The sequence below is a fragment of the Montipora foliosa genome, chromosome 4 (assembly GCF_036669935.1).
Source record: "Montipora foliosa isolate CH-2021 chromosome 4, ASM3666993v2, whole genome shotgun sequence".
NCBI classification, from domain to species: Eukaryota; Metazoa; Cnidaria; class Anthozoa; order Scleractinia; family Acroporidae; genus Montipora; species Montipora foliosa.
This window is the reverse complement of record NC_090872.1, coordinates 3,493,115-3,513,114: the sequence shown is the minus strand read 5'-3', so window position 1 is coordinate 3,513,114 and position 20,000 is coordinate 3,493,115. Positions and strand designations below refer to the sequence as shown.

At 38.0% G+C, this 20,000-nt stretch overlaps 3 protein-coding genes across 4 annotated transcripts in view; 2 read left to right on the top strand and 1 right to left on the bottom strand.

Annotated features, from left to right (window-relative positions):
* Positions 1-13,062, bottom strand: part of LOC137998861 (uncharacterized) — a 25,471-nt gene extending 12,409 nt beyond the window's left edge. The window contains exons 1-7 of one of the 2 annotated variants that reach the window (XM_068844703.1): positions 12,942-13,062; positions 12,320-12,478; positions 10,402-10,492; positions 9,666-9,793; positions 9,083-9,168; positions 2,290-2,438; positions 1,027-1,194 (exon numbers count right to left, since the gene is read on the bottom strand). In XM_068844703.1, coding sequence (XP_068700804.1) covers positions 1,027-1,194; positions 2,290-2,438; positions 9,083-9,168; positions 9,666-9,793; positions 10,402-10,492; positions 12,320-12,433 — 736 coding nt within the window. In that variant the 5' untranslated portion in view covers positions 12,434-12,478; positions 12,942-13,062. Of the gene's footprint in view, positions 1-1,026; positions 1,195-2,289; positions 2,439-9,082; positions 9,169-9,665; positions 9,794-10,401; positions 10,493-12,319; positions 12,479-12,706; positions 12,810-12,941 lie in introns of those variants that run through there. The other variant, XM_068844704.1, reaches the window with a different exon arrangement.
* LOC137998860 (uncharacterized) lies at positions 5,133-8,910 on the top strand. The gene has a single exon (XM_068844702.1). The coding sequence runs from the start codon at positions 5,301-5,303 to the stop codon at positions 6,102-6,104; it is 804 nt and encodes a 267-aa protein (XP_068700803.1). The 5' UTR covers positions 5,133-5,300; the 3' UTR covers positions 6,105-8,910.
* Positions 13,063-16,907: 3,845 nt separating the features above from the next.
* The window catches only part of LOC137999554 (synapsin-2-like), an 8,654-nt gene continuing 5,561 nt past the window's right edge, over positions 16,908-20,000 (top strand). The window contains exons 1-2 of the mRNA XM_068845359.1: positions 16,908-17,416; positions 17,890-17,950. Of these exons, the coding sequence (XP_068701460.1) occupies positions 17,199-17,416; positions 17,890-17,950 (279 nt within the window). The 5' untranslated portion in view covers positions 16,908-17,198. The remainder of the gene's footprint in view (positions 17,417-17,889; positions 17,951-20,000) is intronic.

Below are 20,000 nucleotides of genomic sequence, written 5' to 3'. Positions count from 1 at the left end.
TGGATGGGAGACCATTGGAAAACCTTCGTGATGAAGATAACAAATCTTCTTTTACTTGCATGATTTCTTTATTGTATTTGGTTGTTAAAAGCTTTTCTGTAATCTCCTTTTCACGTTTTTGATGAATGGCAATGGAGTCCCCAAACAGTGCTATATTATATAACTTTAGTGGGTTTTGACTCAAAGCCTGTGAGGCCGGATTACCCCTTTTATTTATTTATTTATTTATTCATTTATTTATTTATTTATTTATTTATTCACAATTTTTGTTGTTGTCCAATGTTGCTTTCATTTTCGCGTTAGCATTTACATAACCGATTACGTATAAATTGAGTCAATAGTGTCCACTAAAGGTAAAGGAGCTAAAATTGTCACGCAAAATGACGTAATTTCATGACACCCAAAATGCCCAAAAAGTAGAGTGAAACATTGCAATAACCACTTAAAACCGTTGAACAACATAAAACAAATACAACAAAAACAAAGAGAAGCATGGATGCACACAAATGGACGCAGATTGAAACAGATTGATTTTGGTAATCTTGAAAAAAGGCTGCCCAACGTTTTTCAAGTTTATGGCTGTTTTTTTCAGAATAATCTTGTTTGTGACGTAACGATAATTTATCAGTAAAGGAATTCCACATTACCATTTTCGAGTTTTAAGCTCATAAAAAAACTAAAGGTTTCCCCAAAAAATCTAAAATAACGTGACATACGGTAACCCCTTTTAGGAGGCTCAAACCACTTTTAATGCTTTCAACAAACTGTACCATTCAGAAGAATTGAATCTACCAAACTTTTTTACTTAATGGTAATGTTATGATGCCATATGAAACACCAATAAATGCTTAACAAGATGCACTCATTAAAGTAACATTGCAGGTTACCATGGCAACAAAAGAGCCATCTAAAAACAGCCTATATTTTTTCTTTAAATGCATATAAATGTGCAAATTTTCTGCCCTTTTATTCTTACAACCTAGCTAAAACCATTGTGGTTGTAGTACCGGTATATTGAAGACGTACCTTGCTCAACTGTATCAGCAGACTTCGCAGATCCTCTCGCAGAAGATATCTGCCTTGCTACAGAACTACGCAATTTCCATAGCATCATTTTCTCTTGAGCTTCTGCATCAGACATGTGGTGGTACGGTTGCACTCTGGGAAAATGTTTTTTTAACAGACTGTCTTTTCCTGTAAAGACAATTTGACTGGATTGTAATTTACTTTTTGACTAGTTTCTTATGTTTCTTAACACTAACCCCAACCCAACTACATAGGTCCATGTACAATCAACTTGAAGCCTTTACATGTAGTCTTAGAAGACTAGTCACTCGTGAGCTTTCCAGTTTATTTTAAATTTTTTTTGCATCTGTGCTCTGTAATGTCTCTTAATTCATTTTGACAATATTGTTTCTTTTCTCAGGGCAATAAATTGCTAAACAAAGTTCAAAACTTATTAATAATTCATGAGCCTAACAGCCTGTCAAAATATCGATAAAATGTCACGTACATAAGCTTTTTAATAACCCAATAAAACACTCCTCATTAGAATTCTTTACATATTAAGAAGAGTAATGAGGCTTGGCTTGTTTTTCTTGTATGCTTTTTGTGGGATATGTTTTTCAAAAAAACTTGCAGCAGGGGCTTGTTTTAATGGATCTACAAACACTGATGCTCATTTTTTTAAACATTACAGAACAACCAAATACTTTATGATTCTTAGAACAAGTGAAATTTGACACTATTTAACACTCACTCACTGCACAATGCAAGTGAATTGAAAGTTTAAAGAAAGATCATGGCAGTTAGATGAACAACTTAAACAGTTATAAGCAGGCCTCAAAAACCCAGACCTGAAAGAGGTATGAACCCAATGATAATGATGATGATGATGGTGATAATGAGGAACTTCATTTAAGTGTCAAGTGTTTTTAGCACTGAGGCACTGTACAGAAATCTAATCAACAAATATGAAATGACATGTTGGTTTTTGAGGAGACTGGGGTAAACTGGATTACCTGGAGAAAAACCTCTTGCAGCAGAGCTAGAGAACCAACAAACTCAACTCACATATGACGCAGAGTCTGGGAATCAAACCCCGGTCCACATTGGTGGGAGGCGAGTGCTGTCACCACTGCACCATCCAGGACATGTCCTCCCAGCAGGACAGTCCTATGACTGTGATTGTGCCGCAAATGAACCTGACCAAAGCAGCTGGGAGGTTTTATCGGTTTTATCACATAACTAAGAAAATTGGTAAAACTTTACACTCTTTAAACAACTTACTGTCCACAGGCATATCCTTTGACTTGCCTCCCAATCTATCCTTAGTGTCACTGGAATATTCCACTATAATGTTCTTGTTTCCAATAACATGTCCATGCAACACTGAAATTGCTTCATTGCATTCATCCAGAGTGCAAAACCTTACGAACCTACAGTATCAAAACAGAGAATTTACCTAGATGTGAAGTTAAATTATCTCTACATCTAATAGAAGAAAAGATTGAGTTATTGGCCTACCTACAATCTTGGACAAAATTGTTGAGAAAACTCTGCTTTTGGACTAAACTCCGATCACAAGTATGAAAAAGAAGCTCTGAGCTTTTTGCCCCCCCCCCCCCCCCCTGATCAACGTTGCTAGACGAAACAAAGCATGTCGAACCAGGGCTTATCAACATTGGTTGTAGAGGGGGGGAGGGATGGAAAATAATGTGCGATATTGAGGACTTAGTGTGCAAAATAACCCCTGTTTTTAGTATTCTCAATCCTCTTTGTCCAAGATTGTAGCTAGCACTCTTAAATTGTGACAGTATCAGCTTATGTATGTAGGGAACTTGGCAGTAAGTGAGGGGAAAAAATGTCCCTATAACCTCCATAAAAAAGACTCAATATCAAAACCACAAACTATTATAATATTTTCAATGAATGAAAGAAATAGAGGAGATTGCATGGCTGCGTGGAGATACGAAATTGCTCCTAGAGTGTTGAAAAATATTTCACAAGTGACCGCGGTGAATAAGTGACATATTTTTCAAAACAAGAAAACAAATCTCGTATCTCTAAGCGGCCATGTAACAGTCTATTTATTACATAAACACCAAAGATATACTAATTAAAATTATTCGCAAAAGGCATCCATTTTTACATGCAACCATTATAAGCAACAGTGATCTTTTCACATGTGAAGATAACATGTTTGCCCACAAAAGCTCACTTGGTATTTCATTGGTGTTTATATAATAAAATAAGAAGTTCAGGTTATAGACAAAATGAACATCCTTGCACTTAACTGCATTGTACCGGCATCTCAGATGTCAGATGTCTGAGAGAGACAATAGGCCACTTCGGAAAATACCATAACACTCTTTGGTTGTTCCCCCAAATTTTGCATGAGCATTGTTTTGTTTTCTCTTGGGACCATTGTTAGTCCCAAGAGACACTGGAAACAATGCTTATGCAAATGTTGGGGGGACAGACGAAGATTATTATGGTATTTTCCAAAGTGGCCTATAGCTTTATAAATTGTCCAGTTTGGTGGGAGGATCATGATGATATTTTGTTGGTTATATTTTCAGTTAACTGTTTGAAACATTGACTCACGGGAGTGCACAAACTTAACAGAATTTACTCTGTTTAACGCCAGACAATTTTACGCTATTGCAAAAATTGCATTCATAACTGCAAAGATCATAGCTTCACTTGAAAATGGAAAAATGTTTGCCTTATCTGAAGAGATTTTTCTCAATCAATAAAGAAAAAATACTATTCTGAGGTCTGCAGGGGCATTCCAACAAGACCTCTATAATTTGCTTTGGAACTAGGTTAGAACCAAAAATGTATAAATGCTTTCATGGCACGTCTGGCTTTGTAATGGTATAACATGTGATTTAAGTCTATAAACATTAAAACAACGTTGAAGCTCTCTTTAATGCAATAAATGGAGGGTTAGGGATACATGCAAAGACTCAAACCAAGTTTTAATTTGGAATCTCCCAATTTGAGATCCACATCTCTATCACTGAACAGATTTTCATAAAATTTCCCTATTTATTGTAAAATTCTGAAATTATTTTTTATCTTAGGGTGTAATTTCTGTCAACAAGCTTTATTTGTGGCCTTTTGCATAAAAATGGTGGTATCAGATCTTCCCAGTTTGATACAAAACAAAAAAGCAACACTAGTTCTCACCCAACTTTCAGATGCTTTACTTTGGGAAGTGACTTGCAGCTTGTACATATTTAATCAATATTATTGGATCTTTACATTGCATGAAAGTTTAAATTTCTTTCAAGGGCATTGTGCAAATTTGACCAGGGCATGCTCAAATATATTAAACATTAAATCGGTACCATAGCTGACACATTCCAAACCTAAATATAAAAATGCGAACCTTAGATCTAAACAATATGCTTTAGATAATATGTTTAGGCCTAAGGTTAACATTTCTATAAAGGTTTGGGTTGTTTCAGCCTTTGAAACCTTCACCCCATACCCCTCACCCTTACTCCCTAACCCCCACCCCCAGAATAGTCATGCTGTAATGAGGCCCTGACAGGGTAAATTCCGACAAGCGACATGGCCCAAAAAGTAGCGACAGCACATAAAATGAAATTCCGACAAAAGACATCCTTTCCCAGAAAAATTCCGACAGTGACGTCAAGGCCGAGAATGAGCCAATTAAAACCCGACACAAGTCATTTTAAAATTCAGACAAGTGACACGGGACCCCGCCCCCTGTCATGGCCTCTGTAATTAGCACAAGCATCCCAAACTCCCTATAATGACAAGTGCCCTCAATAGAAGAGTCACTAATTTTCTGTAATTGCATCACAATCATTTTAATGCATCTCCAAACTATACTGATAAAATTAATTATGTCAATAAAATATATATTTTTTTATCTTATCAAAAAATCAGAAATACTTTTTTTCCCCAAATTTTACTACATTTTTGTGTTTGAAAATTAATTCTATCTGCCAAAAGGAACCAAGTAGAATAGCTTTATTTATTTAAAAAAAAAAACAACTCCCTTATTTACGTTTCATTCTATCCTGTCTACTCATGTGACAAAGCCGATCACACCCTCGTTTGCGCGCGTACCACGTGAGTTCATCAACAGCGAGTCACGCGGGTCTACTCGCGGTTCGCTTTCGTGGAAGCCATTTTACTCGCGCTTCGCTGAAGGAAACAACTTCAAAACTAATTCTTTGAGAGGCAAACGTAACACCTTTTCGCTTTTGAAAGGAAGAGAATACAAGAAATAAGATACTCAGCAAGCACCGGCAAAAACAAACATGGCTATGGATCCCAATGAATCGATGAATCCAGATCGTTTTTCCGCCATATTGGAAAATCAACGCGCCATCATGGTGAACCAAGCGACAATACTTCAGAACCAGAACAAGATCATGCGAGGCATGGAGCAACTATTTTCGTTTTTTCCAGTACTACAAGGTTCTCTTCCAAACCAGACCACTGTTCCTGCGCCTGTGACCGTCACTCCAATTATTTCCATGATAAATAGCAATGAAAACTCGCGAGGCGAGCAGCCACCCTCCGCTGCCGCACAACTTCCAGCTGATCAGCCTTGTTCAGTTCCGCGCGAGGAGAACACAACCCCAATTAACACTCCAACACGGCCTCAAGCTCCGTTAAATTCGAGCACGCCATCGTTGGCTGCCTTGAAGGGGAAAGCAGTTGCTTCAAGCGGTGATTCATCACCTGGTTCTGACAACGAAACCGACGTTGTTCCCGCACCACCAGCCGTGCGTAAAGCTCTTCCCAAGTACATATCTCAAGAAGACCTCAACCAAATTAAGTGCAAGAGCTGTTCAATCGGAAATTTTGCCGTGCAGTTACTGAGGCATATTTTCGACCATTCTGAATTGGAGAACAGAAATTGCACGGGAACGCGAGGAAAAGAACCAGTCGATCCAGACCGACTGCGTTTTGTGAAGGAGACCGTGTACGAAGTTTACGGCATCACGTCCGACGAAAAAATTAACACTTGGAAACACTGCATCAGAGCTATCGATGAATATTTACGGCGACCGAAGCGAATGGCAAAGGGGGGACTCAACAAAACAGCAATGTTTTAGCTTGGAACTACCAATAATTTTTAATCGCAGGTTAAATCGCTAGAGTAGTTTAATTTGTTGTCGGTCACATGATAAGTTTCAGAGAAGGGTGCATTTGGTGTTGTATAAGGTCTCACTGGAAATTGTAAGGTTTTAAGTGAACTTTGACTGAACTGCACCCAGTAACATAAGCATGATTTTGCCTTCTTTTCAAAGGATAACAAATTCTTTAGTTCTATTTGGTCATGTGACCTTCTCATCAGGAATGAGCGCTAGTCTCTGCAAACCTTTATAAATGTGGGCAGACACGAGGGGTCATGTTGCAGGGACACGTTGCAGCGACAAAAGGTGTGTAGTGCACACTGAGGCGACATGCATTAGGGTTGCGTAGTGGGAACATGGTAGCAGGGACAAAATCACAACATGTGCACACACATGAACATGTTGCGGGTACATGTCCCAAGGATATGTTGCAGGTTGAACTTCATGAGACATGTCACAGGGACAAAATCACCCCAAAATTGGTGTTGCACAATTATCATAAAAGTATCAGCCCACATGAGGGGACATGTCGCTGCAACATATCCTTGGGACATGTACCTGCAACATTTTCATGTGTGTGCACATGTTGTGATTTTGTCCCTGCTACATGTCGCCTCAGTGTGAACTATACAAGTTTTTTGTTAGTTCCCTAGTCCTTCCCCCAGTACAAGGGAGCTACCGAAAAAGGGGGACACAATTTTTGGTAAAGTAAACAAAAATACAGAAATATTAAATTGAATGTACTTAACACCTATTTTGGGCTTACTACTGTATAGCTGTAGCCGTCTGAACAAAATCTGTTTTACTCTCTATTTTCGAATGCCCCATAATACACTTTGTGGACATTTGTTTGCCCTCCAAATTTTGCATAAACTATTGTTTTCAAATGCTCTTGGGAATATAGAGTGTCCCCAAGAGCATTTGAAAACAACACTTCGTGCAAAATTTGGGGGCAAAGAAAGTGTATTATGGAGCTTTGGAAAATAGAGAACTGGCAAGGCACCAAATCTGAACAGGGTCTTGATTCATACTGTATGTCAAAGACAAATAGTTGTATCAAATGGAAATTTGCTTTACCAGTATGGGAATGTCCTGTTCTTGTTTTAGTGCAGAAAAAAGATTTTTTTGAAGAACTTAATTAATGTTAGTGCAAATGAGGTGTGTTAATTCGAAAGGGAAAAGTAAATAAGACTTTTGAGCCATTTGAAATCATTGTAAATTTTCATAAAATTTTCCATCTCAACACCAGCACAGAAACAATCCATATCATACATTTGTGGAATGTGGGAATTAGAAAAGTATTCTATGCAGCTGTTTGTCAATATTTTCTTTGCCTATTCTAATGTTAATTTGGTTCAAAATGATTATTCCTATTTGTCATAGTCTTATGAAGAATGCTCTCCAGCATTTTATTTTTTAAAACACACTCTTCAAACAGAATATTACAACCAAATGTATGCATGTATACTGGAAACAAGCTCAGCATTATTTTGTGCAAAACAAACAAAACCACCAATGTTGTCTCAAAACATTAATTTATATCCAATAATTTTCAACTTAGGAGGATAATACACATTCTCATTTTGGAATATCTGAGGTAAATGCTAGAAAATGTTCCTACTGGAATTGTATTGAGGGATCTGGTTAAGGAACTGTGACTTTTCTTTGTGGTTTATCTTTGACGTAAAATCATGCAGACTACAGTTTTCCTATGAAACTGGTCTGCCGATACATTTTACATTTTACTTCACAAATGGTAGAATATTCAAGAGAAAGTGGTTTTCTGATGAGCTGTCCGCTTACTGATGATGTGAACTGGTATAAATTTAATTAATTGAAGAGTATTTTTGACAAAGGACAGTCAAGAAAGGTATAAAGTATGAGTCTCAAATAGTTGATATTATTATTGGCTTTTTGTTGTCTATCTTCATATTAAACATTTCATTGAATTTCAGTTTCAAATATTTTATCCCTTTGCAAACTTTTGTATTTGATAAGGTAAATAGCAACAGTGAAGCAATAATAAATCATGAACTTTGAAAGTTGTACTCCTATTTAAAGTATGTCTGTAATGTTGCCTTGTGATTTAGATTAGTAATATGCATGACCACAAAGGCAACAGATGGCATTATGCGACTAGCAAAAATGACCAAAGGACAGACTAAATGAGGGCATGAAGTATTAACAGCATGCACTTAATTAATTAAGCTGGAGGGAAAAACAAGTTTTAGAATCAAGCTAGGAGAAGACTCCTGAAGAAGAAAATGGTTGACTTGTCTTTTTTCAGTCTTGTCCTGACAATAGCGGAATCTTTGTTTAATTTTTTTTTTTATCTTTTTATTTAAATATATTCACATTACATCCTTGCCTGAAGAGCAAAGTGAGCTCATCACTGGGAGCTTACATATAAAATATTAATTCAAGCTTAAAATGCCAAAACGGCATCCTTTAGATAAATTGGGACCTACCTGAAATCCACCTTAAGTCTTTTCAAAGAGGAGTTACCAAGCTTTCTTATTGCACAGTAACAATATGAGCAGTAAAATACTGCACTTTTGGTAACTTACAAAATCTTGCTTTCAAAAATATTTGACCAGGAACAAATTAGTAAAATTTACTAAAAACCACAGCACAGAATTTCATGCATTTATTACCGGGCCATCACTAACTTAATATTAAAATGAAGTGAGCCCTCTTGATGAGTGCTTCTCTTAGGGCAAACTTTGCTGATAAATAGAATCAAATAAATAAAATTTATAAAATATACTGTAATTTTATATATTAGGCAATGAAATGCAAGATGCAACTAAGGAAAAATAAATTATCAAATAAATGATTACTTTAGGAAAAGTGAGACAAGACTTCAGATTTTGCAAATAGAATCCTATGCACCCCTCATCCCTGTTATTACGAATACTGGTAACTTTCTCAAGCAAGTGATAAACACCAATACTGACCCATAGGTGTGACCACTTTGTTTTCCTGGATTCACATGGACATCTTGTATATTACCAACTCGACCAAACACCTGGATAAGTTCTTGCTGGGAAAGAGAGATTATTATGCACTTACAGGTAATCATTTTCATTAAGTAAACTGCTTGGCGGGTTGATGGTACTAGGTTCGAACTCCTGCTGGACCAAATTCCGGGTACTTAACCTCTTGACCCCTGGGAGTGAGACCCGACGATTTTACTCGTTAAGGAGTCAATGGGTAAATAATGGATAAAATATAGCATCTATATAGTTAGGACTTCCAGTCTTCTCCCATGGAGATGATGATCGAACCAACAGCTTGAGACATTCTCACAGCAATAATTGTGTTGGACTCAAATTCAATGTTATTCTTAGTACAAGTATTTTGTTTTCCACTGGGTTGAATTTCATTATTATTTTCCAAAACAAAATTAAGGGAAAGTGAACTATATAAACTGGTTTTCATTAAAAGAAATTTTGAGCCAAGGAATAAATCAACTTTACAACTTCCATGGTAGCCACAATCAGTCAATGAAATGTTAGATCAGCCATATGAAAAAAATACCTTAGTAAAATTCCACGGCAAATGACCAACATAAACAGAGAAAAGACTTTGCCGCCATCTGTTAAGTTCTCTAGGTGTCATGTTTTTTGTAGCAGTGTTCCAAGCAAAGTCAAGTTCTTCATTTTCATCTAGAAAATAAAATTATTATTAATATGTGTTGTAGTTCAACCTTTTTTTTTTTTGGTGTAAAATTTTTAGACCAGCTCAATTTTGTCTAACATTCATTATCATAATCTTAAACATATGAAAGTTCAAAATTGAACTAGTTTGTACATTTCATTGTTACTAGGCATAAGTAGCACTTTTTCCTACTTATAAATTCAACTTCTAACACTTTGTACATTCATCAACTGAAGATGACAGAAGTTTCTGTCAAAACATGTCTTATAAACTTAAAAGTTTTGTCGTTTTCTTTAAAGAACTAAATATAAAATTATTGAACCATAATATAAGCAGCAGTTTCAATAATGTATCAACAGCCAACGATTCAAAGGTAAGATTAAAATTCATTTTGACAATGATAAAAGTTGGTTACTGAATGTTACTGAATATACCAATCAAACCAGCTACCAAGTTTAAATTTCCTTGAAACCCCTGTATTCGCAAGTTCACATTTACAAAGCCGCATGGAGATCACTACACAAATCTGCTGGCTATCGTAATCCCAGGAAAAGATCCAGGAAATCAACCAGGTGATGCCTTTTGCAACAGCAACTTTCAAGAAACTCTGACTTACCACTGTCTGATGTCTGCAACTGACAACTGTCTCTGGATGCTGACGAACTTCTCTGTTTTCTATCATCTTTGCTACCAACACTTTGTTTTACCTGGAACAAGGTCATTTCGTGACAGTCAACAACATGTAACCTTCAGAAACGCGCAAAAATAGTCATAAACTGTGACATTTTAAAATATGTTTTCTTGGTTAGCAGGATGTCCTTCAAATCACTGTTTTGATCAGATGTGGTATTATAAATTCACCTTACAGACTGACAAGTTCAATCTTTAGGAATATTGCAGTACACAGTGGGTGCTTAATGGGCCTTATTTGGGACGGCGCCTACTACTGTTATTGCGCATACGTTCTGCGCATCTCAAGATAGTCGGGTTTCCTATAGGTGACTCTTATTAATGCAAGGATATTTTTGCATCGTTTAAAACTATCCGAAGAAAGTAGATCTCAGTAAGTACTCTTGGTATCCAAAAAGAAAATTGGGGTAACCATGCATTTTCAGAGATAATTATTAAAGCTTCAATTTGAAAAAGAACACCATACATTGCTTTGTATTTTAAAGCTTTTCACAAGTATTATTCATGAATTATCTTTGAAAAATGTGTGGTTACCCCTAATTTTCTGTTTGGATTTCAATAACACTTGTTAAGATCTACATTTCCTGCATAATCATAAACCGGGGCAAAAAGATCTTTGAATTAGTAGGCACTGTCCTTAACTCAACAACAAGCTGTCTAATATGTTCTTAATGACTTACAAAAATAAATTAACGCAATGGTGACAAAAGTTAATAAATTCCACATTTGCTTATCAATATGATGTCTGACCATAATCCAAAACTGATGAAACAGTCAACAAATTCTGGTCGCACAATATCTGGTTACCAATAGTAAGCACTGCTACAGAGCTGTAAAGATCATAATCCACTTCACAAGGTCATGCTAGGGGTATGAGGCACTGCCAGGGTAAATTCTGACAAGTGAAATGGACTAAAAAGTAGTGACAGCACTTAAAGTGAAATTGCGACAAACAACATCCTTTCTTTAAATTTCCAACAGCAACGGTTACAGCAACATGAAACAATGACAAAAGACACCGACACAAGACCTCTTAAAATTCAGACAAGCAACAAGGGACCCCTCCCCCCACCCCCACCTTGGCAGGGCCTCAGGTATAAACCCTTGATACTTGATGGTTAAAAATTTTAGCTACACTTATGCACAATAGAGAAAAATAAAAAGCTTCATGTAACAAATAGTAGATCAGTTCCAATTATTTTGGCAAAGATATTGTTCAATGGCCTACCAAAGTTACCTATGGTCCCACTGCCTGAATACATATAGTCTGTATTCTATTTATTTTATCCATGCTTTAAATCAAATATCTGTTATAATCTCTAGGTGTCATGTTTTTTTATAGCAGCTTTCCATGCAGGCAAAGTCAAGTTCAAGCTTCTTGACAGAATAGGTAACCTCTAGAATACGGGAAAATTTAGTTTTATCAAATGTGTTAACAAAGGCTGAATTACCACCATGAACGATTTTTATTAACACATTTGATACTAAAACCAAACTTTCCTGTTTCACTCTCCCACCGACGAAGCATCACAGTTTCTTTAGAAACTAGTAATTTGTAACCTCTAGAATACCCGCCACCAATTTACATGTGAATAGCTTCAAAAACAATAGTGGCGGGGTATTCTGATGGTTGCCCTGAATAGAAGAGGTTTTGCATAAGTAAACCTTTTGTGATGCAAATAGTTTCCCCTCTGTTTATGACTCCTTGGAAAACCTAATGTTTACGTAATTTTGAAAAGGAAGTTAAAGCAGCCACTAGATTGGTAAGTCGAGTGGCTGTAAATAATTATTACTAAATAATTATTACTAGTCTCAAACGTCTCTACTATTAATCATGTACTCACAACTCTATTCAAAATGTCAGGGTCTCCTTTTAGCAAATCTAGTAAGGCCAGTTGTAGATCTTGCTTGTCTTGACCTGAGGACCCACTAGCAACTTGGTCATTAAGGGTGGGCATTTTTGTCAAGTATTATTATTTTTCAAAACAAACCATCACCATCACCTTTGGTAGAAAGGCAAAAAAACAAAACAAAATAAAATGCAAACAGTGCAGACAAGTACATGCATGTATGTCTATAGTCAGCCAAGGGAACAATCAACAAATAAAGCTCTTATTAACTTTATTTTTATACTGAGTGAGGGATGATGACTCAAAATAAGTTTCCTTGACACTTTTTCTCATCTGTGGTTGACAAGAATCTCGTCACCTGAATCATCCCATCACTCTCACCTTGAGTTCAAAGCGGTAGACTCTCGATCTCCCATGAGGCCAAAAGGGATTTTTGCAGAAAACAGTTAACTTTCATTCATTTCACCGGCCAGCCTATTTCTCATTCGAATTATTGAATTAGTAGCAAAATACGAGGAACAGAACTCCAATAGATCAGATCAGATTACCAAAGACACGAAAATCAGCAAAAATGGCCTGGGATCCAAAAGCAAAAAAAATTGTGTTCATTGGGTACCTGGAGAAATTATTTCACTTGTAATTAAAACTCCTCTCTATAGAAAACTATCACAGCTGTCAACGAGAAATTCAGCCGACTGCACGTTTACAGATCTCGGTTAGCCTGGGTCGGAATGTGGAACGGGGAAGGGGAGACAGGGGACGTGGGGACCTGGGGAGGCGGAGACTTGGTTGGGCACGTGGAGACTGGCGAATCGGGGATTTTCCAAAATGGGAGACGAGACCACCCTGTGTTAGTTTGGGCCGTTCATTGAAATCTGAGGCTACGTTTACAAGGGTCCGGAAAAATTTTGTACCTGGATCGCCTGTTAAAATGGATCGGTGCAAATTTTGAGACCAGTCCGGCGGCCTTTGTTTACATCTCTGTTGTGACTGTTTAAGCTAATGCTTTTAGCCAATAACGTTGTAGCTGCATGTAAGCGGCAAATCAAACATGCCTTTCTGGAGTCCGTTTCTCGAAACTCCCGAAACTTTTTGGGCCTTTTTCCGGTGTCAAAATTCCCTCTGTATCTCAAGAAACGAGAGGGTTGAAGCCGTCAAACTTCACAGTTATTCACGCCACTCAAAGGGGTGCTAAAAACACCCGCCTGGTATGTTAGCTACGCCAAGCTGCCCAAAAGGCCAAAACAGCTGTGCACATGTGTGATGTGTTGGCCACACCGTGTTGGTGTTAGCGTGCGTCACGTTGCTCTTACAGTTATTCTGCTTCTTTTTACCTTGAAAACATCTTAAAACAAGCGGATGGCAGTCTCACAAATGGTTTTTTGGGCTCGAAAAGTTTTCGGGTCTTTCGAGAAATTTGCCCCTGGTCCGCGACTTTTTCCACGGCCGGTTGTTGTGTAAGCTCACCAAGAAATTCAAATGTGTACGTTGCCTCGATCGATGAAGATTGGAGACACTTCCATTTGCTGCAACGTGTACTGACTGCAGTAGTCCAGCTAATCCGGCTAAAATAGAGATGCCCGACAGCTATCGCTCGTCTTCTCATATCTGTATCGTGCTTTTGTTAATTGGCCGTACTGGGGAATATTGGACCGAGGTCGTGGCAGCGCGAGGTCCGTACAAAAACGACCGAGGGCCAATATTCCCCGGTACGGCTCGAGCTAGCTCGGTTAGTAAGTAGTTTATTATATGGCTTTTTAAATACCATTCAGTCACAATTAGCCAATCAGAGCGCGCGTTATATCGGCTACAAACACAAGCCATACAATAATAGCTAATAATGAAGAAAGCACGAGTTTATTAACATTAAAAAGCTGACAAAATCATGTTTTTATCTATTCTGAGGCAATTGCAACGTCTTCATACCAAGACATTTACAATTGAGGATAGAGGCGAAATCATTCGAGTCTTCATGTATTCTTCATTTCTTGGTTTTTACCTCAACGATTCATGTTTTTTAAAAGCGATTTTGTATATTCCCCAGAGCGGAAGCAATTAATTCATGCCCGTATTTTGTTGAGCTTTCCTGTGTCGTTGTCAGTCATGATTCCCGCGTTTTTAAAACAAAGATTTGTGATTCTTAAAAGATTTAAAACTATGATTCATGATTCATGACTCCGCTTTTATCCCGAAATTTACACAAAGGACTATGGAGATCATGATCAATTGACTAAAATTAACGAACAAGTGTAAAATTCTCGTGGAAATTGTTAGAAATTGTTACTGTTCTCATATACAGGGGCACCCGACGAATCTGTTCCTCACATTATCAGTTCCCCAGAGGAATCTTGCTGGCTGGCAAAAATACAGGTGTTTCGATGAGCCCTGGCTAGGAAATTTTGTTATTGATAGAGGTTTTGCCTGGGAATTACTGACTTTTTCTAGCATTTCAACCCGAGCTGGCTGTAGAAACTCTGAAGACTGAGGACGACTAAAAAAAAAAAAAAAAAAAAAAAAAAAGAGAACCCCTTCCCACTCCCAGAGAATAGTCACAAACATACGACGGCTGGTCAGAGTGATTGCGCTTGCGGAAAAATTAAATTAAAGTGATTCATAGTACAAGAATTTCGCAAAGTCGCGAGATTTAAGTGTCGCGAAATACGCGCATCGTAAAATCGCGAAATTAACGTGTCACGAAAATTTCATGTAATAAGGTACAAAGTCGGAAAAGCAGGCGAAGGAGTTGAAAGGGAGACAGTGAGGAGCAATTTGAGACAGTGAAGAGCAATTAGTACGAAGACATAACCAAATTTTTTTTTGGAAAAGTACCCTGATAACAACAAGAACAAATTCCCTGAGGCGGCCGGAAGCTTCAACAAAGACAGAATCCTAAACAAACTAAAAGTATGGTGCTTTTGTTAATTTGGTTTTTGTCAAATTTGATTTTAAACACAGGGAAATGTAATCAGTTACGAAAGTAACACATTGCGACCTTGCAACATTTTTGCTTAGCAACCCAAAAACGTAAGTAGATTCCAGGCCTTACCACGCTAACCGTGCAGAACCTTGCAAAACCTTGCACGGTTCAGGTGTTTTCACGAGTCCGTACGCATAGTTGAACCGTGCCGGTTAAAAGGTTGACCTGCTTTTTTCAGGTCCCAACTGAACTTGCACACTTAGCCGTTCAACTGATTCGTCCGGTTCCACCGGTCCCGTGTGAACGCAAGGTGGAACCGTGCAAGCATCGATCTTTTGTTACTTATGGAAGAAATGCAGATGAACAATACGGTGGCTATAATTTGTTCCAATATGCAGATTGAATTTAAAGCAAATGATTCAATAAAAGTTTGCAGACAATGTTAACTGAGTCATGTGTCATGTTTTTTTCGCGCGTCGATTCAAATCCACCAATCAGCGTATCGCGATCGTTGACAGTTCAAAAACACAACCCTGCCCGATACGCTGATCGGTGGATTTGAATCGACGCGCATACCTCAAATGCTTTTGGTCGAGAATTTTGCACCGGTCGTTTTGAAAAGGTTTATTATGGTTTACAGGATCGCCATTCTCGGTGTATTTTCGAAAGATTAAGCTCAAATTCGGCGAAGGTATTGGGTGTTATCGAACGACTTTTCATGTAAGCCAATACACGCAGAAATGTCTCAACCCGTGGACCCCCCTTTTTGGCGGGAATTTGCAAGGGCTGGAACCCGCGCTATTTTTGGCGGTAAGTTGCATGGCGAGCGTATTGCATTTGACACTGCGTTTATGTAAAACAAGAAAAAATTTTGTAGGCCACCAAAAAAACAAGACGGGTATTTTTTTACATGTTGTACAACGAGGAGAGAGGAGAAAGTGGGCGCAAAAAAAAACAGTAAGCTGCAAGCGTCGGGTGAGCGATGTTCAACGTGAAAGAGAAAGACTAGGAGCACTAGAAAACAGCAATAACAGCATGAACAACGAGAGAGATAGCAAGAAAGAGCCCAAAGCGAATAACATTAAAGAAATTAAGCAGCGGAAGAGAGGGCAAGAAAACAGGTTGAATAATGGTGACGAAAAACTGCGAAAAGAGCAAGGAAGAACTCGGGAAAATGATTAGCGTATACTAAGTTAAATAATAATTGAGGAGCTCCGCTTTTAGGTTTGCCTAAATATATAATGTATCATATACTGTTTATTGTAAAATTGCAACGAACGAAATGCATTTCCTCCAATTTCAACTGGGTAATATTAAAGAACATAACTTGTTTTGGAAATTATCCATGAGCTGAATAATTTTTATTGTAAGAGCTTTGATTAGCAAATGCTTGGTATTTTTAAATCATCGTTGCTTTTGCAAACACTCCGGTACCAAAGAAACGGGTCAGTTTTGTCTGGACTCGACCCGCTTTCGCGCTTACGCAAAAATACTCAGTTTAAGGAGTATTATAGTTTACAGAAAGTTAAGAGTTGTTGGGTATTAATATGCAAGGAAATGAACGCATTAGTCAATTGGTCGACAAACAATTCAATTGTCTTTAGACTATTTTTTTACGAACAGGTGTATTTTACGTCTTCGGGCTTGAATATTTAAAATATACACAACAAGGCTTGTCATTCCGTTTTGCTTCAGCAATCTCCCAAGTATTAAATTCATTGATCTACAGAAATCGATTCCGACTGTTTCATTGGTTGAAGGGAACTTTTCGCCGAGTTATCTTGAGAGATTTTCCGTCGATCCAACTGCAAAGACCAGAGAGGCATGCTTGATTAACTGCAATACGAAGAACTGGTCAATTGTCTTGGCTCGAAACCGTATGCTTCAAGAAGTTCTTGCTGTTATATTAAACCTTCAAGTATTCGATACAAATTTCAAGGGCTGAGTCTTGAAAACATGGAATTTTTGCAGAAGTTGAAGATTTCCGGTGGTGTAAATCTAAGTAACCTACGCCCTTCTCGAGAAAATGAAAGAGCGTCGGCCAGTGGCCAGCCAAGCTCGCCAACAAAACATCGAAACGATTCAAGAGAGGATGTTAGTTTGCCTCCGAGAGGATCGCCCGCCGCGAAGAAGATGAAAATCCTCTTAGTGATAGATTCACCCGATACAGACTGGTGAGAAAAAACTATTGACTGTTTATTAATTTCAGAATAAGTTGCTTTTGTCAGAACAATATTCCTTACATTTTTTGAGGCATAAATTGAATGAAAGAAATTGCTGGTAGCAGCATGAATCAGTCGAAGATCAAAGATCACTTTGAATTAGCCGGGTACGTGCGACCAGGGCTTTTTACATCAGCTTAATTTCAAATACAAGTTTTGCTAGTGGACCAAGATTTTTCTCCACATACAAAATGCTATTTATGAGAGGGAACTTAACTGTTGCGGATAAGTAACTATCTTTACAAATATTGTTTCTTTTAAAAAATAATAATAATAATTAATGTTTCGTGCACAATCAGGTTTTGCTTTAATAACCTTGACGTCCAAAAGTTTTATATTTCATTGTTAAATTAGCCGGGTAAAATGTCACGGATATTTGACATCTAGACAACCATTTAGCTAATAGGCTGATTGTTTGTCAACAGGGTAAAAATATTCAAGGGCCGGAAACTCCATGGCGGTGTGTACGACATAAGAGTAGAACAGGTTGGTGTTGGATACAATTGTAATTGTCACTTTGTTGATATGAAAGACACCGTGCATGCAACGCTACAGATACCATTCCGAGAAAAGAGTGTCTTCAGCGCGCTACAACACTTTTGTTTATCTTTAATATTTAGCTAAAAACCACTCCTGAGACTATTAGAATTTTGTTTTACTTTTTATTTTTTGACAGGAAGTAAAGTTCTTTAAGTTTATTCGAGTGTTTTCAACAACGTTACTTTAAAGTGTTGAATGTTCGTATCGTATTTCTAACCGTGATACTTTCGTAATCGGTGATTTTCGAGTATTTTTAATACTTGTCCTTGACGTTTATGCGGTTTCTTCGATTCAGCCCTGAAATTTTCACAGATATGATTTATGACAATATGGTTAGATAAAAATGAAAGTCAAGGGATGTCCGTATAGCGAAAAACTGTGACCGAGGTCTTGAAAATGCTGCCCGAGGCCGCAGAGCCGAGGGTAGCTTTTTCAAGACCTCGGTCACAGTTTTTCGCTATACGGAGCGACCCTTAGCTGGTAAATAACTTATTTATTTTTTTCTCTCCCTCTCTCTCTCACTCTTCCTTTCTGAAATCACTTGTTTAATTGTTGACTCGCACCGGGCTTGATAGCGAATCCAGAAAGCGACTTACTTCTGTATGTAAACGGATTCGGTGCCAAAAATGGAAATTTAAGGTCATTACACAAGCTCAAACAACCAGGGCTATGATTGAGGCCGGCTTAGCGGGCAAGATAGAAAAATTCCGCCCGCTCCCACAGCCAATCAGATTGCAGAATTCGCAGAATTCCGCGCGCTCGCGCATTGTGAAAAAAGCATAAATATCCTTATCTTTTGCTCGATCAGCATTCTCTCCTCGGCTCGCTTGCGCGAGCAAAGCGGGTGGTTCGATAGTCTCCTTCGCAGCCGCTCGGGCCGGAGTCACGCAACGCTCCCCGTCCCCACGCGACTAACTCAGAGGGGACTGTGCTCATTCTTAACACTTTATCACTGATGGTCTCCTTATTATGTGAAGTGCGCCGATAAATACAGGTTTTAAAGACATAAAGACATTGCTGTATTCTGGAGGCATTTCTAGTCCGCTAAACGCGTCGACCGGCAGTCCATCACCGGACCCGTAAAAGATCTATAAAGCACGGAGCGTCTGCGTTTTTTTAGCATTTGTTTGCAATTTGCACTCAACGGACGAAAATTTTAATTGTAGACCTACATACTTAAAAACCAAGAAAAACAAAAAATCTTGTTTTTAGCTTTTTAATATTGCATCGATCTTAAGGCAAGAAATCTTTTGGGTCAACTGATGCCAGTTTTGAAGGGGTAGTTTCTAAAGAAACTGTGGTGCTGCGTCGGTGGGGAAGTAGTATACAAAAATTTGGTTTATCAACGGAGTTGATAATGTAAATTGACCACCGTACAGAGATTCTGTACGGTGGTCAATTTACATTATCAACTCCGTTGATAAACCAAATTTTTGATGCCAGTTTTGCCTAATGTTATTTTATTTTTACAGTAGGCCAATTCCCTATTAACTTCGATATATTGACTTCCCGATTAAATTATTTATTTGATGGTCAGTTAAAACGTATTGCGTTTTAATTTTTTTTAAATTTTATTTTGCATCAGCCAATCCGATCTTGCAATCGTTAATCCAAATCGAAAATCATTTAACGATGCCGGCCTTGTATTAATCTACATTAACATGATGCGTGCCAGGCCTGCATTCTTTTCCCTTTCGATTTAATTCATGTCTCAGAATTCAGGCAACTATCGAGTTTTTAATTGTTTATAACATAATGACAGATGCCCCTCAAAAATTACTACTTCCCGTCTTTTATCCCAAGTGGCGTACATTTCGTCGGCAACATGAGTGATCATACTGAGCAAAGATATCACGATTTCCGCCACTAGGCAACAAGTCGCAGCGACAGGTCTCTGCGACAAGTTTCTCCTTGTGTACTACTTGCAAAACCAGTCGCTGCGATACGACACCTGTTCGGTGCACACGCACAAATCTCGTATGAGGGGAAATGTGAA

Excerpts from the sequence above, each read along its gene's own strand:
- LOC137998860 (XM_068844702.1), top strand. The coding sequence starts at position 5,301 with ATGGCTATGGATCCCAATGAATCGATGAATCCAGATCGTTTTTCCGCC.